The following is a 22,059-nucleotide window of genomic DNA, read 5'->3' on the forward strand; positions in this document are numbered from 1 at the left end:
ACTGTAATTACTTAACGTGAGGATTAGAATAGAAAGATCTTCTGATTCCTGTACTTCTTACAAACACATGTCGATTTATTCTTGCCAAATCTCCTGTATGATTTTAACAAAATGCTTACCACAAGCCTAGTCTCCAATACTGGCCTCAAAGGCCAAGAGATGGATTATCTGGTCAGTTTGAAGAAAAACCACTTAGTTTACTCAGCAAATGAGGGACCATCTTTAGTGCTTAAGACTCCTCTTAAATAAATGACCTATGGTTAATTATTATCTACCCAGCTCTTATCCCTTAATCTCTAGTTTGAAATTCTCTGGTAGTAACTGCTCCTAAACCTATGCCTATAATCACAACTGCAGACAAAAGCAGGTCCTTCTGTAGCAAAAATGTCCTCATTTTTTTTCACACTAAACTATGATATTTAATTAGTGCAGTACTAGTTTTCCTCCTTATAGGGATAATTGCCTGTTTACACATATTTTTCAGGTTGGAGAACTTCGTTGTGAAGGCATTCTCTAGAAGACTGAATGCAAACATGTTCTGTTAACCATTCATTTATGACTTCAATCATTACTATCACTGCATCTTCTGCAACACAAATGCTGAGTTATACATTATGTATCTTTCCAAGCACATTAGATCAATGTTTAAACAGACTAGTATGAATGATCATGTCACAGACTTAAAATAAGCTGAGCTACAGGGTTGGATGCCGTATCTTCATTTAATATTGATAGCAGCTCAATTTAAATTTTGAAAAAGCAAACACATTTAATAAATTTGGTGTGATAACATATTTTGATGGAACTATTGTACAGAATGTGTACATATATAAATCTATAGATAGAATTATATACATTTGAATATATACCACATACATCTTTTTTCCACTCACATTTTTCTCTTTAGTAAAACAAAGCACTTTTACTGTACACAGAAGTGCAATGCTACATTAAGTCCTGAGTAATTTAAGGTATCATTAATAAACTGCTATAAATTCTAGTTTTCCAGCCAAAGATCCAGTAGATTCTGTAACAAAAAATGTGAACAAAATAATACTTAAAAATATGCATTTAGCTTTGCGTTCATTTTGTGCTTAGCAGAAAAAGCTCAAGAATGCACAGTAGCCATTTAGATTTGGGAGAACATTCTTGAATATTCAAGGTTAAATAAATATTCTATTTGTAGGGATTTATAGAAGTTTTAAGTGATGTTGTCTACATCCAATTTGTCAAGCATGGAAGACTACAGTCATGATTGGATCAAAAAATCCCTTTTGCAGAATATGAAATTCTGTGTAAACATCAGTGTTTAGGTTTTATATAAAAGTTTGATTCAAATGAGGGAAAAAAATGAAAAAAATACAATGAAATAATTTAAAATGCTTTTCTTGGAATATAGTCAGCCACATGGAAGGAATATTAAAAATATGAGTATATTTTGGTGAAAGGGGAAATCAGATGAAAGTGATTTAAGGGTGGTCTGGTAAGCCACCCACTTTGGGAGGTCCCAGGCTGGCTTGGCTCAGGGAGCCCATGATGGCCAAGCCGCATCTATCTTGCCACAGGGGACGAACTTTGCTGCTCAGTGAGAAAGAAGCACTGTGGGAAAAGGCCACGTTCATCCGCAATGGAACGGTAACGGCTGCCTGCAAGGGTCACATCAGCAGGCAGAGCATCCTATCCCCAAACTCAGGCACTAGGTATGAAAACATGAGGTGGCCCGGGCCCGCTGCTGCACGTCTGCCTTCAGCAGGAGGAGGCAGACCCGGATCCTCGCATGGGGGAGCTGCCCTGCATCGGAGCCCGCTTTGACGAGAAGGCACTGCTTTGGTGGTTCCTCCATCAGCCCTGGCTCTACCCCGTCCCATGGCTGCTGTAGTCAAAGACTCCTTTCTTGAAGAATGGCGAAAACTCACAGATGGTGTGTTTCGAGAGAGTCAGCCCCACTTTGTTGATGTGGAGGGGAGATGTTGCGGACTGGAGCATCACGCTGAAAAAGTCCCTGAGGTATTTCTGTGGAAGAGACAAGAGTTAAGAACATGGTCAATTGGGAGGTCAAGGTGGGTGGATCGCTTGAGCTCAGAAGTTTGAGACCAGTCCGGGCAACATGGAGAAATCCCATCTCTACAAAAAATATAGAAATTAGCTGGGCATGGTGGTGCACTGAGGCGGGAGGATCACTTGAGCCCAGGAGGTAGAGGGTGCAGTGAGCTGTGATGGTGCCACAGCACTCCTGCCTGGGTGACAGAGCAAGACCCTGTTTCAGTCAATCAATCAATCAATCAATCAATCAGAACACAGTCAAGATATTGTTGGGTGGTGTCAAGAAGAAGAGAAGAAATTTCCAGAAACAAGTTCCCATCCAGCTGGAAAGTGCTATCATTGGCATTAAAACCAGCACGTGAGGAATGTCCTCCACTGTCTCAGCTATCATCAGACCAACCAGAGAAGATGGAGTCACAAAACACATATGCACAGGAGAAATATCTTCGGCTCAGCACTGATTCTGGGCAGCACTGCCTCAGGTCTATGGCAGACAATGCCCAGGGAAATGTCAAGGGTGCTGGGCACAGGGGGTCTGCCTCTCAGCCACAGTGTCACTAGTTAATCTCTTACTTAAAAAAGTCATTTCCTCCCCCCTTCCAGTTACTCATTAAATAGAAAGACGATTAAAAAAAAAAAAAAAAAAAAAAAGGGCCGGCCATCTGTACAAGGTTAAAGATGCTGCTTACTGGTATTTTAAAATTGCAGTCAGTATCTGTTTCGAACTCTTCTTATAAAATAAAGGGAAAGAAATACTGGGGACAAGAGGGTCAGTTCCAAGCAATGATATTTACAGATCTTTTTGCACATCCTATAATTGTCAACAAAAAGGAATCCTTACTAAGATTAATTGCTCCAGACCCCTACTGCACGTGTTTGTTGCAACATTATCTGCCTTTTTTGGCACTGAGAAAGCAAAGCATGTGTGAGACTAGGCTCTGGGAACTGGGGATAAAATCAGACGTGGGAGCTGGAGGGATGTGTTAAAGGAAAAGAGGGCACACAAGAATAGTTAATATATTTGAGGCCAGGTATATCTCATCTATAACAGAAAATGGGCTGGAGGGAAGGGGTTAGACCCAAACCTTTATTATGGTCTCAGTGTGCTTAAAAAACCCAAACAACCCTGGCACAATCTTAGGAATTAAACATAATAATTCTGGACTCTGAGCAACAACAACAAAAAATCTGTCGAAGCAACATGGCCTAAGCCTGGAGCAGTAGTTCCCAACAAGGGGCAGTTCTGCCCCATAGGGTATTCAGCAGTGTTTGGTGGCAGTTTTGAGTGTCACATGGGGGTGCACAGGCAGTGCCCCTAGTGGATGCTGGCCAGGGATGCTGCTAACATCTGCCAATGCACACACAGTCCCTCTGACAAAGAATTACCTGGCTGAAATGTTGACCATGCCACAGTTGAGAAGAGGAAGTGGAATTTAGCTACCTTTATGAATTGCAAATCTGAAATTTCCTTCTGAAAGAAGACATGCTACTCGAGGAGAATTTGTTAATTCTCCTTGAAAATATTAATGAGGACTACTAACAACAACACTTGTAAAATAACTGAGTTTCTAAAAATCTTCTAATATCCAATGTTTTACACTTAATGGAAGTAAAACTGATGCATGGTAAATTGTACATTTTTTTTTTTTTTTTTTCTTAGATGGAGTCTCGCTCTGTCTCCCAGGCTGGAGTGCAGTGGCGCAATCTCAGCTCACTCAGGCGACCTCTGTGTCCTGGGTTCAAGCAATTCTCCTGTCTCAGCCTCCTGAGTAGCTGGGACAACAGGCATGTGCCACCACGCCCAGCTAATTTTTTTGTATTTTTAGTAGAGATGGGGTTTCACCACATTGGCCAGGCTGGTCTCAAACTCCTGACCTCAAATGATCCTCCCTCCTTGGTCTCCCAAAGTGTTGGGATTACAGGCGTGAGCCACCGCGCCTGGCCAGATAAACTGTACATTCTTTAAATGTATAACTTAATGGGCCAGGCACGGTGGCTCACGCCTATAATCCCAGCACTTTGGGAGGCTGAGGCGGGCAGATCACGAGGTCAGGAGATTGAGACCATCTGGCTAACACGTTGAAACCCTGTCTCTACTAAAAATACAAAAAAAAAAAAAAAAAAAAAAAAAATTAGCCAGGCATGGGGGCGGGCGCCTGTAGTCCCAGCTACTTGGGAGGCTGAGGCAGGAGAATGGCATGAACCTGGGAGGCGGAGCTTGCAGTGAGCTGAGATCGCGCCACTGCACTCCAGCCTGGCCAAGAGTGAGACTCCGTCTCAAAACAACCAAAAACCAAAACAAAACGTGTAACTTAATGAGTGCTGACCCATGTGAAACCACCATTAAATCACGATAAACGTTTGCATCTCCTTCAAAAGTTTCCTAAGGCACCTAACTTCATGTTATCCTTACACCTGGCCTGGAATGACATCTTCTGGTATTACCTGTTTCCCAGGAAGGAAGCTATTGCCAGGAGAGGTGAGTAAGGCTAGTAATCTAGAAAGAAGACTTGAAAGCAAGTATTCTCGGAGGTTTTTTCTTGTTCAATATCCCTGACTTACTAGTCTCATGGTACCCTCTCAAGAAACGATCCTGAAACTGAAAGTAGGTGTAGGTAAGAAGTTATGAAAATCAACTGCTGAAAAATGAAGATCTTAATCTTAGTAATTATTTTCATCAGAGAGGCAAAGGGAGACTTGCCTTCCACTTTTCTGTGGGAAGGGACCCTGAGAATATCAACTTGAAAGGGACTTGAATTGCGTTAAACAGGGTCAGCAGTATATACTGTAGACTACATTCAACCAGCCAATGCTCGTGATGAAATGCACGTGCACAACTGATTGCTTTGGGAAGGTCAAGGGGGAGATGATTTGGAAAACGGGAGATGCAGAGCTTGCTGACTTGTGCGTGGAGCCGCTACTCTTTCACAGTTTAATGCATGGATAGAGCAAGGCTCGCTGCACAGGCCTCATCTCAGGTAGCTCCTGTGGGCTCTGGCTTCAGGTCTCCCACAGGCTGCATTAACAGGCAGGCTGATGTTTACAACAAAGTTGCCTTCAGGATGAACTCTGACAGACGGGGAAGGCAATTGAAATCTGGGAGCAGATGTTTTATCAGCATTTGTCATAATTAGTGCACAAAGTAGGGTCCCTTTAAAGGGCCAATAAAGCCTAAAGGGTATAATAAGAAGAGAAGTGAAAGTTAAAAATATAAATGAAAGGCAAAGAGAAAGTATTTGAGACACCCTCCCTTCCAGAGCACCACCATAAGAAGAGAACAATACAACTGCCAGGTAATGTCTTTTTCTTTAAATAAACTCATTAGCGTAGTTTGATAAAAACTCCAGATAGAGTGATCTGATTTGACTAATTCTAAACATTACAGAAGAGTTTTCTCTTTGCAAAACAAATTTCTGCCTAAGGAGAATTAGGCAGCTTTCGCTTCTTTATAACAGCCTGCTTCCTTGGCGCAAAGAAATGATTAGATTAGGAAGTGTTCTTTGCAGCGACCTCAAAGTGCTCTAAAGTCTGTTAAGATGAGGCATGACCTTTGTTGGCCATGTCCAGAGCCACATGCTTAAAATGTGCTGAACAAATTCTGGCAAATGAAAAAACCAAGGGACTGGGGCTACGGCTGGCGACACAAGTCAGAACCAAAATTCTAGAAAGTTCTTAAGGTCACAGTCAGTGTCTCATTCTTCTCTGAAGCCCCCTATCATCCCTGGAATACTGCCAAGCTTAGGAAATGTGCTGAGAAGAAACCTTGCTGATTTTAATGAGTTATCTTTTTTTGAATTAAAGTATATGCACAGAAAACCACACACCACAAGTGTACAGTTGAATACAGTTTCACAAAGTTAATATAGCTGTGCCATCAGCATCTAGATATAAATTATACAACCCTTCCAGGCCCCAGGCAGCCCTCCTCATACTCCCTCCTCTGGTACAAGCCTTCCCTCAAGGGCAGCTGCTATTCTGATTTCTAGCACCATAGATTCAATTTGCCAGTTTTTGAACTTCATATGAGTGGAATCATTTGGGATATACTCTTTAGTGTCTGGCTTCCATGGCCTCATGCCATGTCTGTGAGATGCGGCCATGCTGTGCACATAGCTGTGGTTTGTTCAGTACCAGCACTGTGCAGTATTTCACATCTGAACAAAACCACCGACTGGCTTTAACACAGGAATAAGCGTTGGTCACCGCTTTGGTCCTTTAGTCTGAACTCTTCTTCACTAATGAAATCTCCTTCCCAATATTACTGGTGTCTGATGAGTCAAGTTTACCACTATCCTTCCAATAAAGAACTTTCCCGTAGAGATTTACACTAAAATCTAAGCTTAGCCAATGTACTCAAACTCTGCTATTTTATATATATATATATAAAAAAATATTTAAAATATACATACTTACCTAACACACATTCATATTAGTAATTTTTAATGCCTATGCTCATAATGTTTTCCACAGCATCTGTGGCTGAAGGGAGAAAATTAAAATCTCCCTGTCGAAGCTATCCCTTGTCGTTGACCCCAAAGTCACCCTTGCCCTCCCAGGATGTGAAAAGTAAGTCCAGGTGTCAAGCTGCATCTCCCCAGGACAGCACGCTTTATAAAACAGTATTGCGAAAACTGAAGGATATTAGGAGTTTAAGTGACTTATCCAGGTCCGAAGGGCAAAGTGGGGAAAAAGATTTGTGAAATCCAGTATCCAATCTGTTTCTGACTTTCACAGGACATTTTCTCCATTATAAAAAGAAATAAAAGCAGGCATATTTAAACCTCTAGCACATCAGGGACCACAGAAGGCCTGCAGCTCTTGCTCACGTGGTGGACAGCGACACACCTGAGTCTTTGCTTTGTCAGATGCCCTGTGTCAGGGCCACTGAGAACAGCAAAAGCACCTCCTAGGGTTGCACGACATGATGGCCCTGACTTGGATAGTTGGAGGAGGAAAGTCAGATTAAACCAAATCCTCTTTCAATACGATTGCAAATCGGAAATGAGATGGGATGGCGGAGCCAGAGGGGGCCTAGGAGAGGGTCTGTCTGACAGTGAGCGATCACAGGAAAGAGAAGAGGCCGAGAGAGAAAGGGGGCCACAGAGAGACAGAGGGGGCTCTCTAGGGGAGGACAAGAGAAACAGGGCTGGGATGGAGGGGAAGACAAAAGAGATGGAAATAAAAAGGAAACCAAACCAGCATGACAACGCTGGAGACGCGTACCCGTGATTTATTTGTTTACCAAGCTGGCAAAAAGAATTTAAGAATAATAAGAAATATATCGGATATCTATCTAGGTTATTTACTTTTTGTGACTTGGACCAATACTTACCCATACTTTCAGAAAATCAAATTTAGATGGCTAATCTTTACGACATATTTCAGTGCTGACACAGAGTGCCTTGATTTCATGAACTGCCTTTCTTCTACAGGTTTTGGGCATATTTTGTTGCTCAGGGGCGGTGAGCAGGGGGTACAGCTAACTGGGAGACGTGGACCCCCATGGGTCTGTTCCAAAGTAAGTGTGACCCTGGCACATGATGTTTAAAATCCCCCCAAAACAAACACGAAATCCTGTACAGGCCTATGAGCTTTTAAAGCGGAGGCCAGAAGACATGAGCAGAAGGATGGAGGGTGTGCTGATACAAGAGACACTCTAGACTCAGGCTCCTGGCTGCTACCCACAGCACCCGCCATCCCTCGCTTCCCAGTCAGGTCCCCTCTGCTGAGCCGCACGCTCTCACCGGGCAAGTCTGTCTACATCGGGCCTCTTAGCTGCTTGGGTCAGATGCACTGCCTTTCCCAGGCCTGACGGTGCTTTCGTGGGGACCAGCGGGCACTGGTTCTTCCGAGTTAAAAGTTTCTTACAAACACGGGGAAGGTCCTCTTTCCCTCCAAGGCTCACGCTCTTCTACAGGGAGCCAAGGCAGCTCAGGGAATGCTTCGATATCTCCCTTACAGTGCCTTGGTGGACACTGGCCATTCTCTGACTGCCCTGTATCCATTTCCCTTCCCAAACAGCACCCCAGTCCCCTTCTGAAGAAACACCTTTCCCCTCTCTGGGAATAGGTTCACTGGTTGAGTTAAGGTATAGGACAGATAAGCTTTTCCCATGATATTCTGGGTGGACACCTTACAGCCAAAGAGCTAATCAAGCTACTAGCACTTGGAGTCTCCTGGAAACAAGGGTCCTTTGGGGCACACTTCTTCCAGATTGTGTAGCTGCTGTTACGGAACATTTTCAAGAGTTTGAGAGATTCAGGAAAGCTGGGCAGGTTCAGGACAGCCTTTGGTCTCTGCCCATTCCTAAGGCTAGGAGTGAATGATTCCTTCTGTTTAATGTGGTGACAGTCATTTTCTACTGTTTACCATCAAGTTAACTAACAATAATCTCACAGAGCTGGCAGGGGGCGGACAAGGGTCAGGAATCAGAAGAAACCTTCCTTGTAGACCACAGTCAAGCTCCTCTAGGGCTAGTCTATGGTCAGATGGAGGCATCTGTCTATCACGCTCTTCTCTTAGGAAGAGGTCGATCCTAGGAGGCTCTGGAGAATCACATTTCAGATAGGTCAGAATATCCCAGTGGTCCATCCATAGCTAGGCCTGAAGCTGGAAGGCTCCTGCCCCAGACCCTGATCTACACAGAGCCCAATCTTTAAATTTCCAATACCATTTCAAAACACAACCACTAAATATTATCAATCTTTTGAACCCAAACACAGGCTAATATGGTCTACTGGCTGTGTTAGTAAGTTCTGAAAGGCAAAATGAACTCCCTACAGCAATACAGAGTAATTCAGCAAGAATTTAGTTCATTACATTAGAGCTTTAGCATGGCACCTCAATTAGTTTATGCATCAGGAAAAAAACAAAAGGAAAATATAATGTGCTGCTACATGCTATTCCATTTAGACATTCTTGAAGAAGGTCATTATCTTACTATGATTCATGTGTGACCTACACTACAATTTCAGTCTGAGCTCTGCCTGAAAGGAACATGTTTTGAAGTTACTGGAAAAAAGTGGGCAAAATCTGGCCTTTAGGCAGCTTTTTGGGTTTTTCTTTTGAACTCTAAATCTTCTGGCTGAAATGCTAATCTGCTGAGAGGAACTAAGCATGGATTTCCATCCTGGCAAAAACCTGTGAAGTCAGCAGGGCGTTGCCTGGTGTGGCTTCCCCACTCTCTTACACCCATTCCCTTTTCGGTCTGGGACCTTGAAAGAAAGGACGATTTTAGACCAGGGGATGGAGGGAAAGAGGGGTGGTGTCCAAGTTCAGCGAACAGTCTGAACAAGAGAGCAAGGCCAAGGCCAGCCTGTGCAGGGATCTGGGTGAGGAACAGCAGGATGTGAAGCAGAACGCACAGGGCCTTGAATCTGGATTCAGGCCTGCAGGCACTTTGTACAAAGTTTCTGGTTCATGAGCTCGTGTGAGCCCCTAAGACACCCTTAGGAGATGGATATGGATGGATGTCTTTTGTTTACAGATGAAGTAACTGAGATTCCAAGAGGCAGTGACTTGGCCAAGGTCAACAGGTCATAAGAGGTTGACAAAGTAACCAGCTCTTCAAATGTAGGAAAAAGCCATTATTGCCTAATTTAATTCTCAAGGTTCAAGTCCGTAAGCCTGAAAGGTAACATGGCCTTTCTTTGGGGCTGTCCATACTATGCTCATGCAGCCTCCCAGAATTTTCCCTGAATTTCAGTCAACTGCTGTGTGTGTGTGTGTGTGTGTGTGTGTAGAAGATGCAAGAATGAGAATTTGGGCCTTCAGATGCCTTTGAAAGACCTAAGCCTCCTTATCTGTTGGCTCTCTGCCTTCTATTTTAATTAGCAAGGAGATAAAATTGTGACCATTTTATGTTATTAAAAAGTTTCTGTTTTAATAGGGCTCATGACTATAACGGCAGCCTACTGCTTATTTCATGTGCAATATATCACCCCAGCCATGTCATTCTAATGATTTTTCCAGCCATCTCATTGTTGTGAGGTCCTCTTTATTTTACAAAATTTTAACATAAATCTATAATTTAATTTAAAGTTATTGAAATTATTAAAATTGAAATGTTCTTTAAAAAGGTAATGGAGTTTTATCCACCTTTCCATAGTGACATATTAACAGGGAAGGAGTTCAATGGCATTCCTCATTCTCAGAAGTCATTAACCACGGTGGCAGCTTAAAGACAAGTATCAGTCTAGTAAGACTTAGAGGTCTCATTTAACTCGCAGCACTTGGAAAATTCATCGTCCACTGATGGGCCCTGAAGATGGATCAGACCTGAATGGAGCTACCCAGGGATGTTTTTAGTCCTGAAAGAGTTGTGGTCACCCCGGCCATGTATCATGAATTGACCCAGTGTGGTCAATATGATCCATCCAGTCAAGTATTGCCAATTCTAAACTCCCATAAATTTAAGTCTAAATACCTCTTGTTGGCTTTTTAGGAATCCTAAAGTTTGGCTACACTGGGTCAAACAGGCTGGGTTCCCTTCCCAACATGCTCCCAAATGTGCTCTACACTTCAAGGAAATCAGGACAGCTTGGTTCGGGTAACTCATCCATCCAGCGCAGTCACTGCACACGTGTTCTCCAAGAAGCAGTAAGCCAGGCCTGGGCATCGAGCGGAATGAAACAGACTCGGTGCCTCCCCTCCTCCCCTCACAGGCACATGCTGGCTGGCACCATCCTCCACTGCTCAGAGTCTCTCCTTGTTCCCATGGGTGCTTTGCTTCCACCATCTAGATCCTTCTTATCTTCCAAGGACTGGCTCAAGGTGTGTTCTGTATTGACGCCCTTCTCTTCAGACTTCATTCATGCAACCAACAAGTACTTGCTGAGAGCTTTCTACACACCAGTGTTGGGCTAGGTGCTGGGCATTCTTTTCTTTTTTTTTTTGAGACAGATTCTCACTCTGTTGCCCAGGCTGGAGTGCAGTGGCATGATCTCAGCTCACTGCAACCTCCTCCTCCTAGGTTCAAGCGATTCTCCTGCCTCAGTCTCCTAAGTAGCTGAGACTGCAGGCATGTACCACCATGCCTGGCTAATTTTTGTATTTTTGAGTAGAGATGGGGTTTCACCATGTTGGTCAGGCTGGTCTCCAACTTCTGACCTCAGGTGACACGCCTGCCTCAGCCTCCCAAAGTGCTGGGATTACAGGCATGAGTCACTGTGCCCTGCGGTGCTGGGCATTCAATAGCAAATACTACTCAGTTCTTGTGCCAAGTAACACAGTCCTGCCTGCCTGGGAGACAAATAGGTAAAGCAGTAATTACAATTAAAATATGACTATGAGAGAACTGTGATGAGGTGATTTGGGACCCCAAGGGAAAGGAAAGGCTGCATGCCTAGTCTTGGGAATTGGTTACTTTTATGCCAAGCCCCATAGGGTAATGAGAATCAAGCAGGTGAAGTCATTGGAGGAAGATACTGGAGGAAGCCTGTTCTGGGCAGAGCAGGAAGCACGTACCAAGTCTAGCAGCTGGGAGGCAGGGCTTTGGGGCATCACCAATTGTCTGGCATGACTGGACCGGGCAACAGGCACAGAGCACTCAGCAGATAGGACAGACTCCTGGGAACAGGACTGCTCCCGGACCTGGGCTCTGCCAGTCCTCATGCTGGGGGCCCTATGCAGTTGGGTGGTGGCACTGTGTGCTGGCGGTGGTACCTCTTCTGTATGGTGAAGTCCTGCCAGGCCTTCAGGAAGTCTCTTCCAGCTGCCATACATAATTGTGGATCAAGTGATGCTTATGACACCAGAGGACTTTCACGAGTCTCCAAATGCCTGCTAATCCCCAACTTCTACTTAGTCTACCACTTGCCCGAAGGTACTTGAAACCACCATAAAACGTCACTGGAACCTCCAGCGTGAGACTTTCATTGTGTTAATTGCAGCAAGTTTGGTGTGCTGACACTTGCATACCTTTTCCCAGCCTTTGTCAGTCTAACTCGGGGCAGGGCAAGCTTTTTCTATAGAAGGATGGATGGTATACTTCGGGCTTTGTAGGCAAAAAGGTGAAATTAAGGATATTATGTAGGTGTTTATGTAATAAGAGAGAAACTTCCGGCTCCATCCCATCCTGATTTCCTGGGGTGGGCTACCCAGGGTGGAAGGCGCATTTCGCACCCAGTGCTGGGCAGGCAGGCCACTGTCATGGTCATTTTCACTCTCTGCCTGGTGGTGCCAATCCCAGTGTGCCTCTCTCTTTGCACAGAGCCCGGCCATCTCAACTGGGGCAGCTGACCAGAGGCAAGACAACTTCCCAGACTGAGACTCCACTGCTTGGTGACTGGCAGTTGCCAACAAGTCCCCAGTGTGTAGTCGGTGACCAGCACAGGCCCTGTGGAGCAGCGAGCCCCGGCTGCCAGCCGAGTGCTGGGAAAACAGGCAGTGAGCCCACCGGGTCTCCATGGATCACAGGTCTAGCATATCCAGGCCATGCTCGCAGACAGTATGAAAACAGGCAGCAAGGTGGATGTGACCTGAGGGCCTATATCAGTTTTCTATAGCTGTACAACAAATTACCACAAACATAGCGGCTGGAAGCAACACCTATTCATTAGCTCATGGTTCTGTGGGTCAGAAGTCCTGCCACAGTGCAGCTAGCCTCTGCTTATGGTCTCCTGGGTTGAAATGAAGGTGTTAAAAGGCTGGGCTCCTATCTGGAAGTCCTGGAGAAGAACCACTTTCAAACTCCTTCAGGTTGGCCAAATACAGCATTCTGTAATCACAGGACTGGGGTCCTGCCTGAGGTTCCCTTGCTGACTGTCAGCAAGGGGCTGTTCTCAGCTCCTGAAGACCACCCACATTCAGTGGCAGCCAGCCTCCTCCACATTTGAAGCCAGCCATCAGATTCCCCTCATGCTTCTGCAAAAGTTGTAAGATTCCAAATAGAGTAATTTGTGTCAAACCCTGGCAAGTGGAGCTGGGGAAGGCCATGAAGAGAGGGCTCGCATGCTTGATCTGCCTGATCACGGGAACTATCACAAGACATGAGTCACACCAGGACAGCCACTGGCACAAGAACAGAGAGCTGATTGCACAGGAACACCTGCCAGACACACTGTTTTGCAAGCCAATCTAAAACTGTAAGGACCTAACTGTACCTCCAAGATTACAGGTCCTATCTGGCAACTACTGACACTTGCCACTCAGAACTTGCCAGCCCTTGCAAGCTGCCATCAGCACCATAAGTTTTCTTTCAAAACAAACTTGCAAAACCTTCTCCTTCCCCAGTAAGCCTTAATCTTTTACTTTTTCTCCTGGACATTGCCAGAGGCCACCCTGGTCTGTATGTATGTCCCGGATTGCAATCCTATTTCTTGCATATTATCCCAAATGAAACAATTTTTACTTTTACTCTCTCTTTTTCACAGTACACTTCAAATCTCTGCTTCCTCTTCTGTTACCAGGCAGAAAAAACTCTGCTTTTATGGGGCTGGCATGATTAACTTAAGCACACAGGGATACTCTCCCTTTCGCTATGTCGTGCAGCACAATCACACTTCCTCACGAGTTCAAAGAGGGGAGGATTACAATGGCACCAGGGAGCCATTCTTAGAATTCTCCCTACTACAGAACTGTAGTTTGCCAATCCCTGGTCTAAACTGTAACCCACAATATAAAACATATGGCAGAAAGACAGGCCACAGCACAGTAGATGCCACCTGGCAGAGAACACACCAACTCAAGAGAGCCCACGCATGCACCCTGGCCAGGAACACCCACGGCCCAGGCCTGAGACTCACAGGGTGAGCACATGCCCTCCCACCTCCCGCACGCACACCCACAGGCTCAAGGTGTGTCCAGTACGAAGCATCCCAGAGCAGCATCATCTTCTGGAGCTTTCTGAGAGGATGGAAGTGTCTGTTATCTGTGCTGTCCGTTATACTAGCCATGTGGCTACTGAGCACTTAAAATGTGGCTAGTGAGACTGAGAAACTAAATTTTTAAAATTTTACCTTAATTTTACCTTAATCTTAATCTTACTTTAAAATTAAATAGCAACATGTGGCTGGTGGCTACTGTACCGGATAGCACAGATCTACACTAACATTCTGGAGTAACCATGCCTTCAAATGTGAGTTCTGAGCACAGAGGATGCATTAATATTCCTGTTTTTAAAATTTATTTTTAAAATATGTAATACTTTACTGACTGAAAATGTCATACACACACAGATATTTATAAGTTGAAAGAGAACTTTTCATTGTTTGTACGTGCATGTGTACATGTCTTTGCTAAAGTGAAAAGAATCCCTTCCAATTCACTTGTGTCTTCCCAAATCTCCAGTGCATCCAAAAAAATTTATTATTAGTTTTTTTTGTGTATCTTTCTATGGCATTTTTATGCCTACATAAACAAGTACATTTTTGTACAAAATGTACAAACAAAGTATGTAGGCATACATTTTCATGCCTACATAAACAAGTATAGATACTCAGCCAGGTGCAGTGGCTCACATCTCTAATCTCAGCACTTTGGGAGGCTGAGGCAGGTGGATAGCTTGAGACCAGGAGTTTCAGACCAGCCTGGGCAACATGGCAAAATCCTGCCTCTACAAAAAATACGAAAATATTAACCAGGTGTGGTGGTGCACCTGCAGTCCCAGCTGCTTGGAAGCCTGAGGTGGGAGGATCACCTGAGTCCAGTAGGTTGAGGCGGCAGTTGAGCCATGATCGCGCCACTGCACTCCAGTCTGGGTGAGAGTGAGACCCTGTCTCAAAAAAACAAACCAACCAACCCCCAAATCCCACAAACACAGATGCCTCCATTTCAACTTACACAAGCAGGTACATAAGCAACATACTCTTCTGCACCTCACTTTGTTCACTTAACAACTTATAATAAAGAAGAAGTACACAGTTTCTCATTCCGAAATTGGTTGTACTAGCTCATTACTAATGAACATGTAGGCTGTTCTAATCTTTTGCAGTCCCGCAAGTATTTAAGCTATACATGGTAGATAATTTTTCACTACTTTAGTCAAAGGATGTATCCCCAGAACTTAACACAGTGTCTCGTACACACTAGGTACTCAGTAAATATTTGTTGAATGAAATAATGAAGAATGAAGATTACTACAAATAGCACTGTAATAAACAATCTTACATATAAGCAAGTGTATCACTTTACCCGTAGGGTAAAATTCCTAAAATGGAATTGCTGGGTCAAAGGGTATGTGCCTTTTTAATTTTGATAGACATTGCCAAATTGTTTTCCACAGGCACTGTGCCAATTTATACTCCCTCCAGCCATATTGGAGAGTAGGCACCCAACATTTCTGTCTGACTACTCCAGAGTCTGAAAAAAATCTTTGAAAGGTAACCTAGTCCTTTCTCTAATTCTCATAAAATCAGCAATGTTGTTGCAGCTGAGGAAACTTAGCTAGATTCTTTGATCCTTCAATAAAGAAGGAACTACAGCTGAGAGAGGTTGGATTAGAATTCCAGCATCCTTAAACATCCAGTCATCTTTCTCCCATACTTATTCATCTCTCTGGGCAGAATCATATCACAATTGAGATTGCTAATACCCAGAATTCCCAGAGTCATTTAAAAATAACCTTAGTCTAAAAGTGGAATCCATTTCTGTCCAATACAAACTTCCAACTAACCAGTACAAGGTCAAGCAGAGGTGAAGATGGTCATGAACAGGCAGCTAGCTGGGACAGTGGTATGTGTGATATTTGCTGTGCTGGTGGCCCCAATGAATCACATCACGCTTCCTGGGATGCATACCCTGTGTGGCTCTCTTCATTAAACCTAGGTGGGGTTTAGCCAATAGAATGCACTGGCACTAACGCCATGGGTGACTTGAGTGCCCCAGCTGAGTCTCATCCTTAGTGGAGCCATGATCAAAATGCAGGCCCATAAATGGCACGACCTGATACCACCTGGAGTATATAACCCATCCAGCTGAGCCCTGCCCAAATTTTCCAGAACCAAATAATCATAAGCAACAAAATGGTGGTTGTTTTTAAGGTGCCAAGTTTTAGGGCAGTTCATTATACAATGATAGATAACCAAAATATATGGGTTTAGGAATAAGGTAAAATATGAGAGAATAAATGAAATTATTCAAAGCAGAATGAAAAAAAGATTCTTTGGTTTCTATTTGTAATTTATGACTAGTCATAAAGTCCAATTCTACTTCATGCCAATCTCCCAATTCTTTTAGTATTTCTAATGAATAATTCTTCTTAGCAGGTATTTCTTTCCTATGAGTTACTTTTGCTATACTGAGTTTTAAAGTAAATACTTGAAATATGGCATTTATTTCTTGATGTTATAGAGAAGTCTGAGAGCTCCAAGTTAAAATTCATCAGGGTGAAAATGTTAGTCTGTGATTACAGAATCAGAACTATTCATTACAGCTATTCAGAGAATCTTCTTTATGAGTTTAATGACATAAGCATATTATATTGAATTATTATGGTACTGCATCAACTGGATTCATAAATTTAATATACTCAGTCTGGTTCACATATTCTAATAAAATCCAGCAAGCTTTAAAACTTTTATAAGAAATGTGCATTTAAAGTCCATGTGATACTCAATTTTTACAGGGTGACGTCCTTGCTCAGGGTATTAAGTAGTTTCAATGATGATGATGACCCAGCCTGGCAGCAAGCTTCCGAGGAAACCTCACAAATAGACAAGCCACATTAGAAAAACCAAAACCTGCTTTTCTCCAGAGCAGAGGTCAAAACCATGGGGTGGAGCGGGGTGGGAAGAGAAGAATTGAGTTTATCCTACTCCTGTGTAACAGAAGTGAGGACACGTAAGGAAGGAGGCAAAGAGCTTCCACACAATCTGACGGGTGCCACTCAGCCTCACTTGGTTGAAGCAGAAAGTGGGAGGGTGCTGGGGAAGGAGCCCAGTTCCCAGTACTCACTATGGATCTTTGACCTGTTGATATGTTTGAATCTACATAAATGTTTGGCAACAAGCTCAATATAGATGCATTAGGACTCAACTTCTTCAGCACTGGGAGAAGCCTAGGAGAGCCGTAGAGGCACACTATGGCTGTTTGAGCTCTAATGTAGCCCCATGAGCTGGCACCCTAGGCACTCAGTCCTATGCAGCTACCATGCTGGGCACAAAGACATCAAAGCACTGTGGTTTGAAGTAAGCCCCTTAACTCCTCTGCACCTCAGTTTCCTCCTTGTCTGACTATAGTATTTTCTTTTTAGGATTAGAAGATTAAAGGAGCTATTGTCTGCAAAATGCTTAGGATGGGGTCCATTTTAGAGAACCTTAGTAAACACAGTATTTACTGTTGATGGGTTTACTGTGATCCCATCATAAGTGGAAGAGCATCTGTATGGTATGTACCTTAGTAAGTACAGTATGTACTGCTGATAAGGTTATTGGGATCCCAACATAAGTGGAGGAGCATCTGTATGGTATGGACCTTAGTAAACACAGTATGTACTGGTGATAGGTTTACTGTGAGCCCATCATAAGTGAAGGAGTATCTGTTCTTAGTGAGTACATACTGCACAGATGCTCCTCCACTTATGATAGGATCCCAATTAACCCACAGCCAGCTGAAAATACCGTTAAGTTGAAAATGCATTTAATACACCTAACCTACCAAGCATCACAGCTTAGCCTAGTCCACCTTTAAATGTGCTCAGAACACTTACATTAGCCTACAATTGGGCAAAATCATCTAACAAAAAGTCTAGTTAGTGTTGAACATCTTATGTAATTTATTGAATACTACACTAAAAGTGAAAAACAGAATGGCTGTATGGACAAAGTATGGCTTCTACTAAACGTGTATCGCTTTTACACCATCGTAAAGTTGAAAAATCTTAGGGAAAACCATGAAGTTGGGGACCATCCAGAGTTGACACTATCTATATAACTTTGTCCTCAGGGAATTGATAGGCAAATATGTTAATTTTCCCCTCTTTTAGATGTTTGGAAACACATGGGCTTAAAATGTGGAAGTGTTTAATGTTTTCTCCTTCAAAGGAAAGTACAAGCAAGAATTTGAAATGGCTTTTTTCCAAATCTCCTCATATCAGATGCCAGCAGACCCTTTATTTAAATAATTGTGTTAAAACAAAGAAGAGTAAACATGTTTCAAAATGGAAAATCACATTTAAAAATAAACTGAAAATCTAACGCATGTCAGGTAAATTGGTTCTTTTCCAAATCTTGTTTTAAGATACATTTTAGATGCTCTGATTCTCAAAAGTGCCATTTGGAAAACAAAAAAGATGTATTATCTTCTTTGTTTTTAAGCCCATGGTTCCTTCCTTCACTGTATAAACCTTCAGATTCCTAGCATTTGGAGATACAATGACTGCTCCAAATGACCAATTTGTCTGACACAGGCTGTCAAATGAGAATCTTGCTGTGTGGTACCTCTAGGCTATAATGCACTTGAATTCAAATTCAAAGAATCAGGACCTAAAAGGCTCGGCCATCGAGGAGAAGTTGTACATTATTTGATGGCACCACAAAGTCTCCCTTTCAGGGGAACTCCAGAACTGGATGCATCGGGAACACTGAATGACTCTATCGTGTGCCTGTCCAGCCGTGGCTGAACAGAATGAGCTATGCCTTTAATATCTCACCTAAGGTAGTTTGTGTAGTGAGGGCAAATCTCCTTTGGTTAAAATTCAGCTGGCCTTGGACGAGTTGTCTGAATAATACTGAGTCTCTGAATTCAGGGCAAGAGGGTAAGCTTTTGAGACACCAGGAGGGATGACCTGCTGACTGTGTTTTGTTCTCTGGACGAGGGGTGCCTGATGCTCCTGTGAGACTGTTTGCCTTGGAGATTACCCTCCTGCCTTGGGAGCTCTTCCTGAGTGTCCAGGGACTGCCCTGTGTCCCTTGGGGGAGCCAGGGTCAAGCCCTAGGTGTGATGAGGACTGTGGCCCCAAGCGATGGGCCCGTGACCCCACCCCATGAAGAAGATGAGCTGGGGATTTGAATTATTTGCACCAATGATCCTCTTCACTGGAGACAATGACTGAGGCCTGAATATGTCAGGGAAGAGGGAGGCAGGGAGAAAACTTCTCAAGTGCCAACATCTCTAACTCTAAAACAGAATGGGGTAGGTGTCTATTTCGTACAGGGAAATGCAAATTAAAAAGTTCCTTTTTCAAACAGATATTATCTACCAAATTAAGAAACTAAGTTTTAGAAATTGGGCTAGGTGCTAAAAAAGAAAAAGAAACCAAGTTTAAAAGTATATACATTGAATATATGTACATCCAGCACAGTACTTTGCTTTTAAAATATTTGTTAAACAAATGATGCAATGAATGGCTACAGACAATGCTGATAGGCCTTGATAAACAATGAGAAGCATGGGTTTTCTTTCTTTAGGACCTTAATTCTAAAAATTTCATAGGTTTACAATATCTTCTTTCTTCTGTGTAAGGGAAGTTAAATTACTCTAGAGAAGGAAGTCTATCAAATCTTAATTAGTGTTTCAAAGCCACACTCTAGAAACTCTTAAAAGTATACTGGTCATCTCATTGCTTAAGGTCTGAAAAGTTGCTGCAGACAAAAAATGAAGAATGGTGTCGATTAGGCAGTTGATTAAACATGCGCTTCCTTGGACACATGTGTCTGGCTGTGTTAAACACCAAATGAACCTGAAAACTATGTAAGCATCAGTCTTGCAGTCATCAAAATTTTTAGCACGAGTGACTTTTTTTAGCTGCAATGCTGCAACAGGAAAACAGGAGTTAAAACGAAGTATTGGCAAAACCTGGAGAGAAAGATGCCCTTGATCAAAGGAAAATCTCATCAGTTAGGGGATCCTGAAGGAAGCTATGTGGCCATATAGTCTAAAATATACTGGGTTAATTGAGAATAAGTTGACATCCAGTTTCTGCCACAAGGAAATTGCCTTTCAAAGTAAGAAATGTCAGTATGTATTGACTAAGCTATTATTTAAATATGCCCAGATTCCTTCAAATAAGTAAACTGCAAATAAATACAATTTTGTGAACTAGAAGATAAGCACTATAAGGAAGAGGAAAGGTGAACATATACCAGGAAGCATAAATACCGCACACCCTAGAGATATTAAGGGCAGAAGCAGACTTCCTGTTGCTCACAGCATTTATCCAGAGAGCTCTGAAATACAAGCCCTACTGAGGCTGTGTTTCCAGCTACCTAAACAAAATCCACTGAGAAAAAGGCAATGGCTTCATTTTGAACCTTTTTCAACTTTGATTACCAAATGATTTCTTGATTCCAACATGAGTTTAATTTTACTTATAAATAATATGAAGCAGGTGATTTCAATTAGAAAGCAGATTAGACAAAGTCTTACCTTTTTTAAAAAAATGTTTTTGGTTGCCTGGAATGAAAAGTATATATGTAAATGTAAATGCATTGCAGGGGATTGCTGGTAACAAAAATAAGTATATCTAAAAATGGATGGTAGCTTTACATGGGCAAATGATAAAGGTAAAAAGTTGTGTGGAACTGGAACAAACTGATGTTCTCATCCATTCCCCCCCTAAATATTGTCTCAAAGGATTGCATCATATGCTGTGATTCATTAACATTATGAAACATAACTGACACATATAGAAGAAAAAAGGGTTGTCAGGGGAAAAAATAGCTAGCTGAATTCTAAAATAAAGATGCAGTTTACACAGCCAACAAAGGACAGCATGAGGTTCACTCGCAAAGACCACGGTGAGCACCTTTTATCTGAACAAAAGCACAAAGTATTTGGAAAACAAATCTGAAAAAAATGGAGTTAGGGGAACTGACGCATTTGCAAGAAAGCCTAATGCAAGAAAGCAAGGCTTCATGAAAGAGGAAGGACGACTCCTGAATGTTGATATAAACAATGAGCAGAGAACTTAGTGGGCATGAGACAGACAGTGATTCTTAAAATACATGGATGTGCAAGAAGAATTTTAAACACATCTTTTAGGCTGTTGCAACAAAGGGACTGAATGGAGATCAACTAAACTGACATCAATGGAAATAAATAAAATTGACTATTTCAGGAAGCAAGAAGTTAGGCCTTCAGGTTGATAACAGCACTAAAAGATGCAAAAGTAGCAAATGTAATGTTAAAACAAGCGAAGAAAGAATCAGGTGGACCACATGGTGCAGTGCTTCTCAAATAATACGCAGAAGGGAATCAGTTGTTTGGTTGACAGAGATAGACAGAGACAGAAAGACAAAGCAAGACAATGACAGAGATAGAAAATATAGGAGACAGAAAAATCAAAGGACCAGACCAGGAGGTTCAACACTGAACAAATGGAATTCCAGAAACAACAGGAAAAACAACAACAACAACCCCTTAAGAAAACAAAATCATTAAGACAATTTCCCAGAAATGAAGGATACGGCAGAAATTGATAGAACCCATGGAGTGGTCAGCTGAATTGATGAGCTGTTTACCAAAGTAGAGTTCTAAAGGTTCAGAACATTGAGAACAGGAAGAAGGCCCTATAAAGGCAGCTCTGTGGGTTTTTGGAAGGGGAGGAGGAAGGGATAGGTCACACACAAAGGATCAAGAATCAAAATGGCTTTGAACTGCTTAGTAGCAGCACTGGAGTTAGAAGACAATGGAGAAATCCCCTTGAAATTCTGAATTAAAGTGGTTTCCAACTAACATTTTATATCTAACCAGTGAGTGGGTAAATGAAGGCATTTTCAGACATGTTTCTAGAAACTTACCTCTCGTACATCCTTTCTCTGGAAGCTACTAGAGACATGTTTCATTAAAGTAAGGGAGTAAATCAAGAAAGGGAAAACATGGGTATAAGAGGCAGGCAAAACAATTCAAGTGAGAGACAAGGATGATGGAGAAGGACAACTGTGGGGTGGAAGGGAGCTGTGGTGTGGCTCAGTCTGACTAGAACAGGCAAGAGGGTTCCAGGGGAGGTTTCTGCAAGGAGGCTATGAAATATCTGGTGCTCTGAATGTTGGAGAAGAAAATCATACAATTGAGCTATAATTTGAAGTTGAATTAGAGATGAGTATAGTAAACTAAGCAAACAAGCTGAGCTCACCACAG

The 22,059-nt window shown here is 42.7% G+C and overlaps 2 protein-coding genes across 3 annotated transcripts in view; both read right to left on the bottom strand.

Annotated features, from left to right (window-relative positions):
• Nucleotides 1-22,059, bottom strand: part of LOC126929186 (eukaryotic initiation factor 4A-I-like) — a 515,423-nt gene that overhangs the window by 86,503 nt on the left and 406,861 nt on the right. The gene's annotated exons all lie outside the window — the stretch shown is intronic.
• Nucleotides 707-22,059, bottom strand: part of KIF16B (kinesin family member 16B) — a 315,708-nt gene continuing 294,355 nt past the window's right edge. For both annotated transcript variants that reach the window (XM_050745331.1, XM_050745330.1), the window contains one exon: nucleotides 707-2,013. In XM_050745331.1, the coding sequence (XP_050601288.1) occupies nucleotides 1,855-2,013 (159 nt within the window). In that variant the 3' untranslated portion in view covers nucleotides 707-1,854. The remainder of the gene's footprint in view (nucleotides 2,014-22,059) is intronic.

The sequence above is a fragment of the Macaca thibetana genome, chromosome 10, assembly GCF_024542745.1.
Source record: "Macaca thibetana thibetana isolate TM-01 chromosome 10, ASM2454274v1, whole genome shotgun sequence".
NCBI lineage: Eukaryota > Metazoa > Chordata > Mammalia > Primates > Cercopithecidae > Macaca > Macaca thibetana.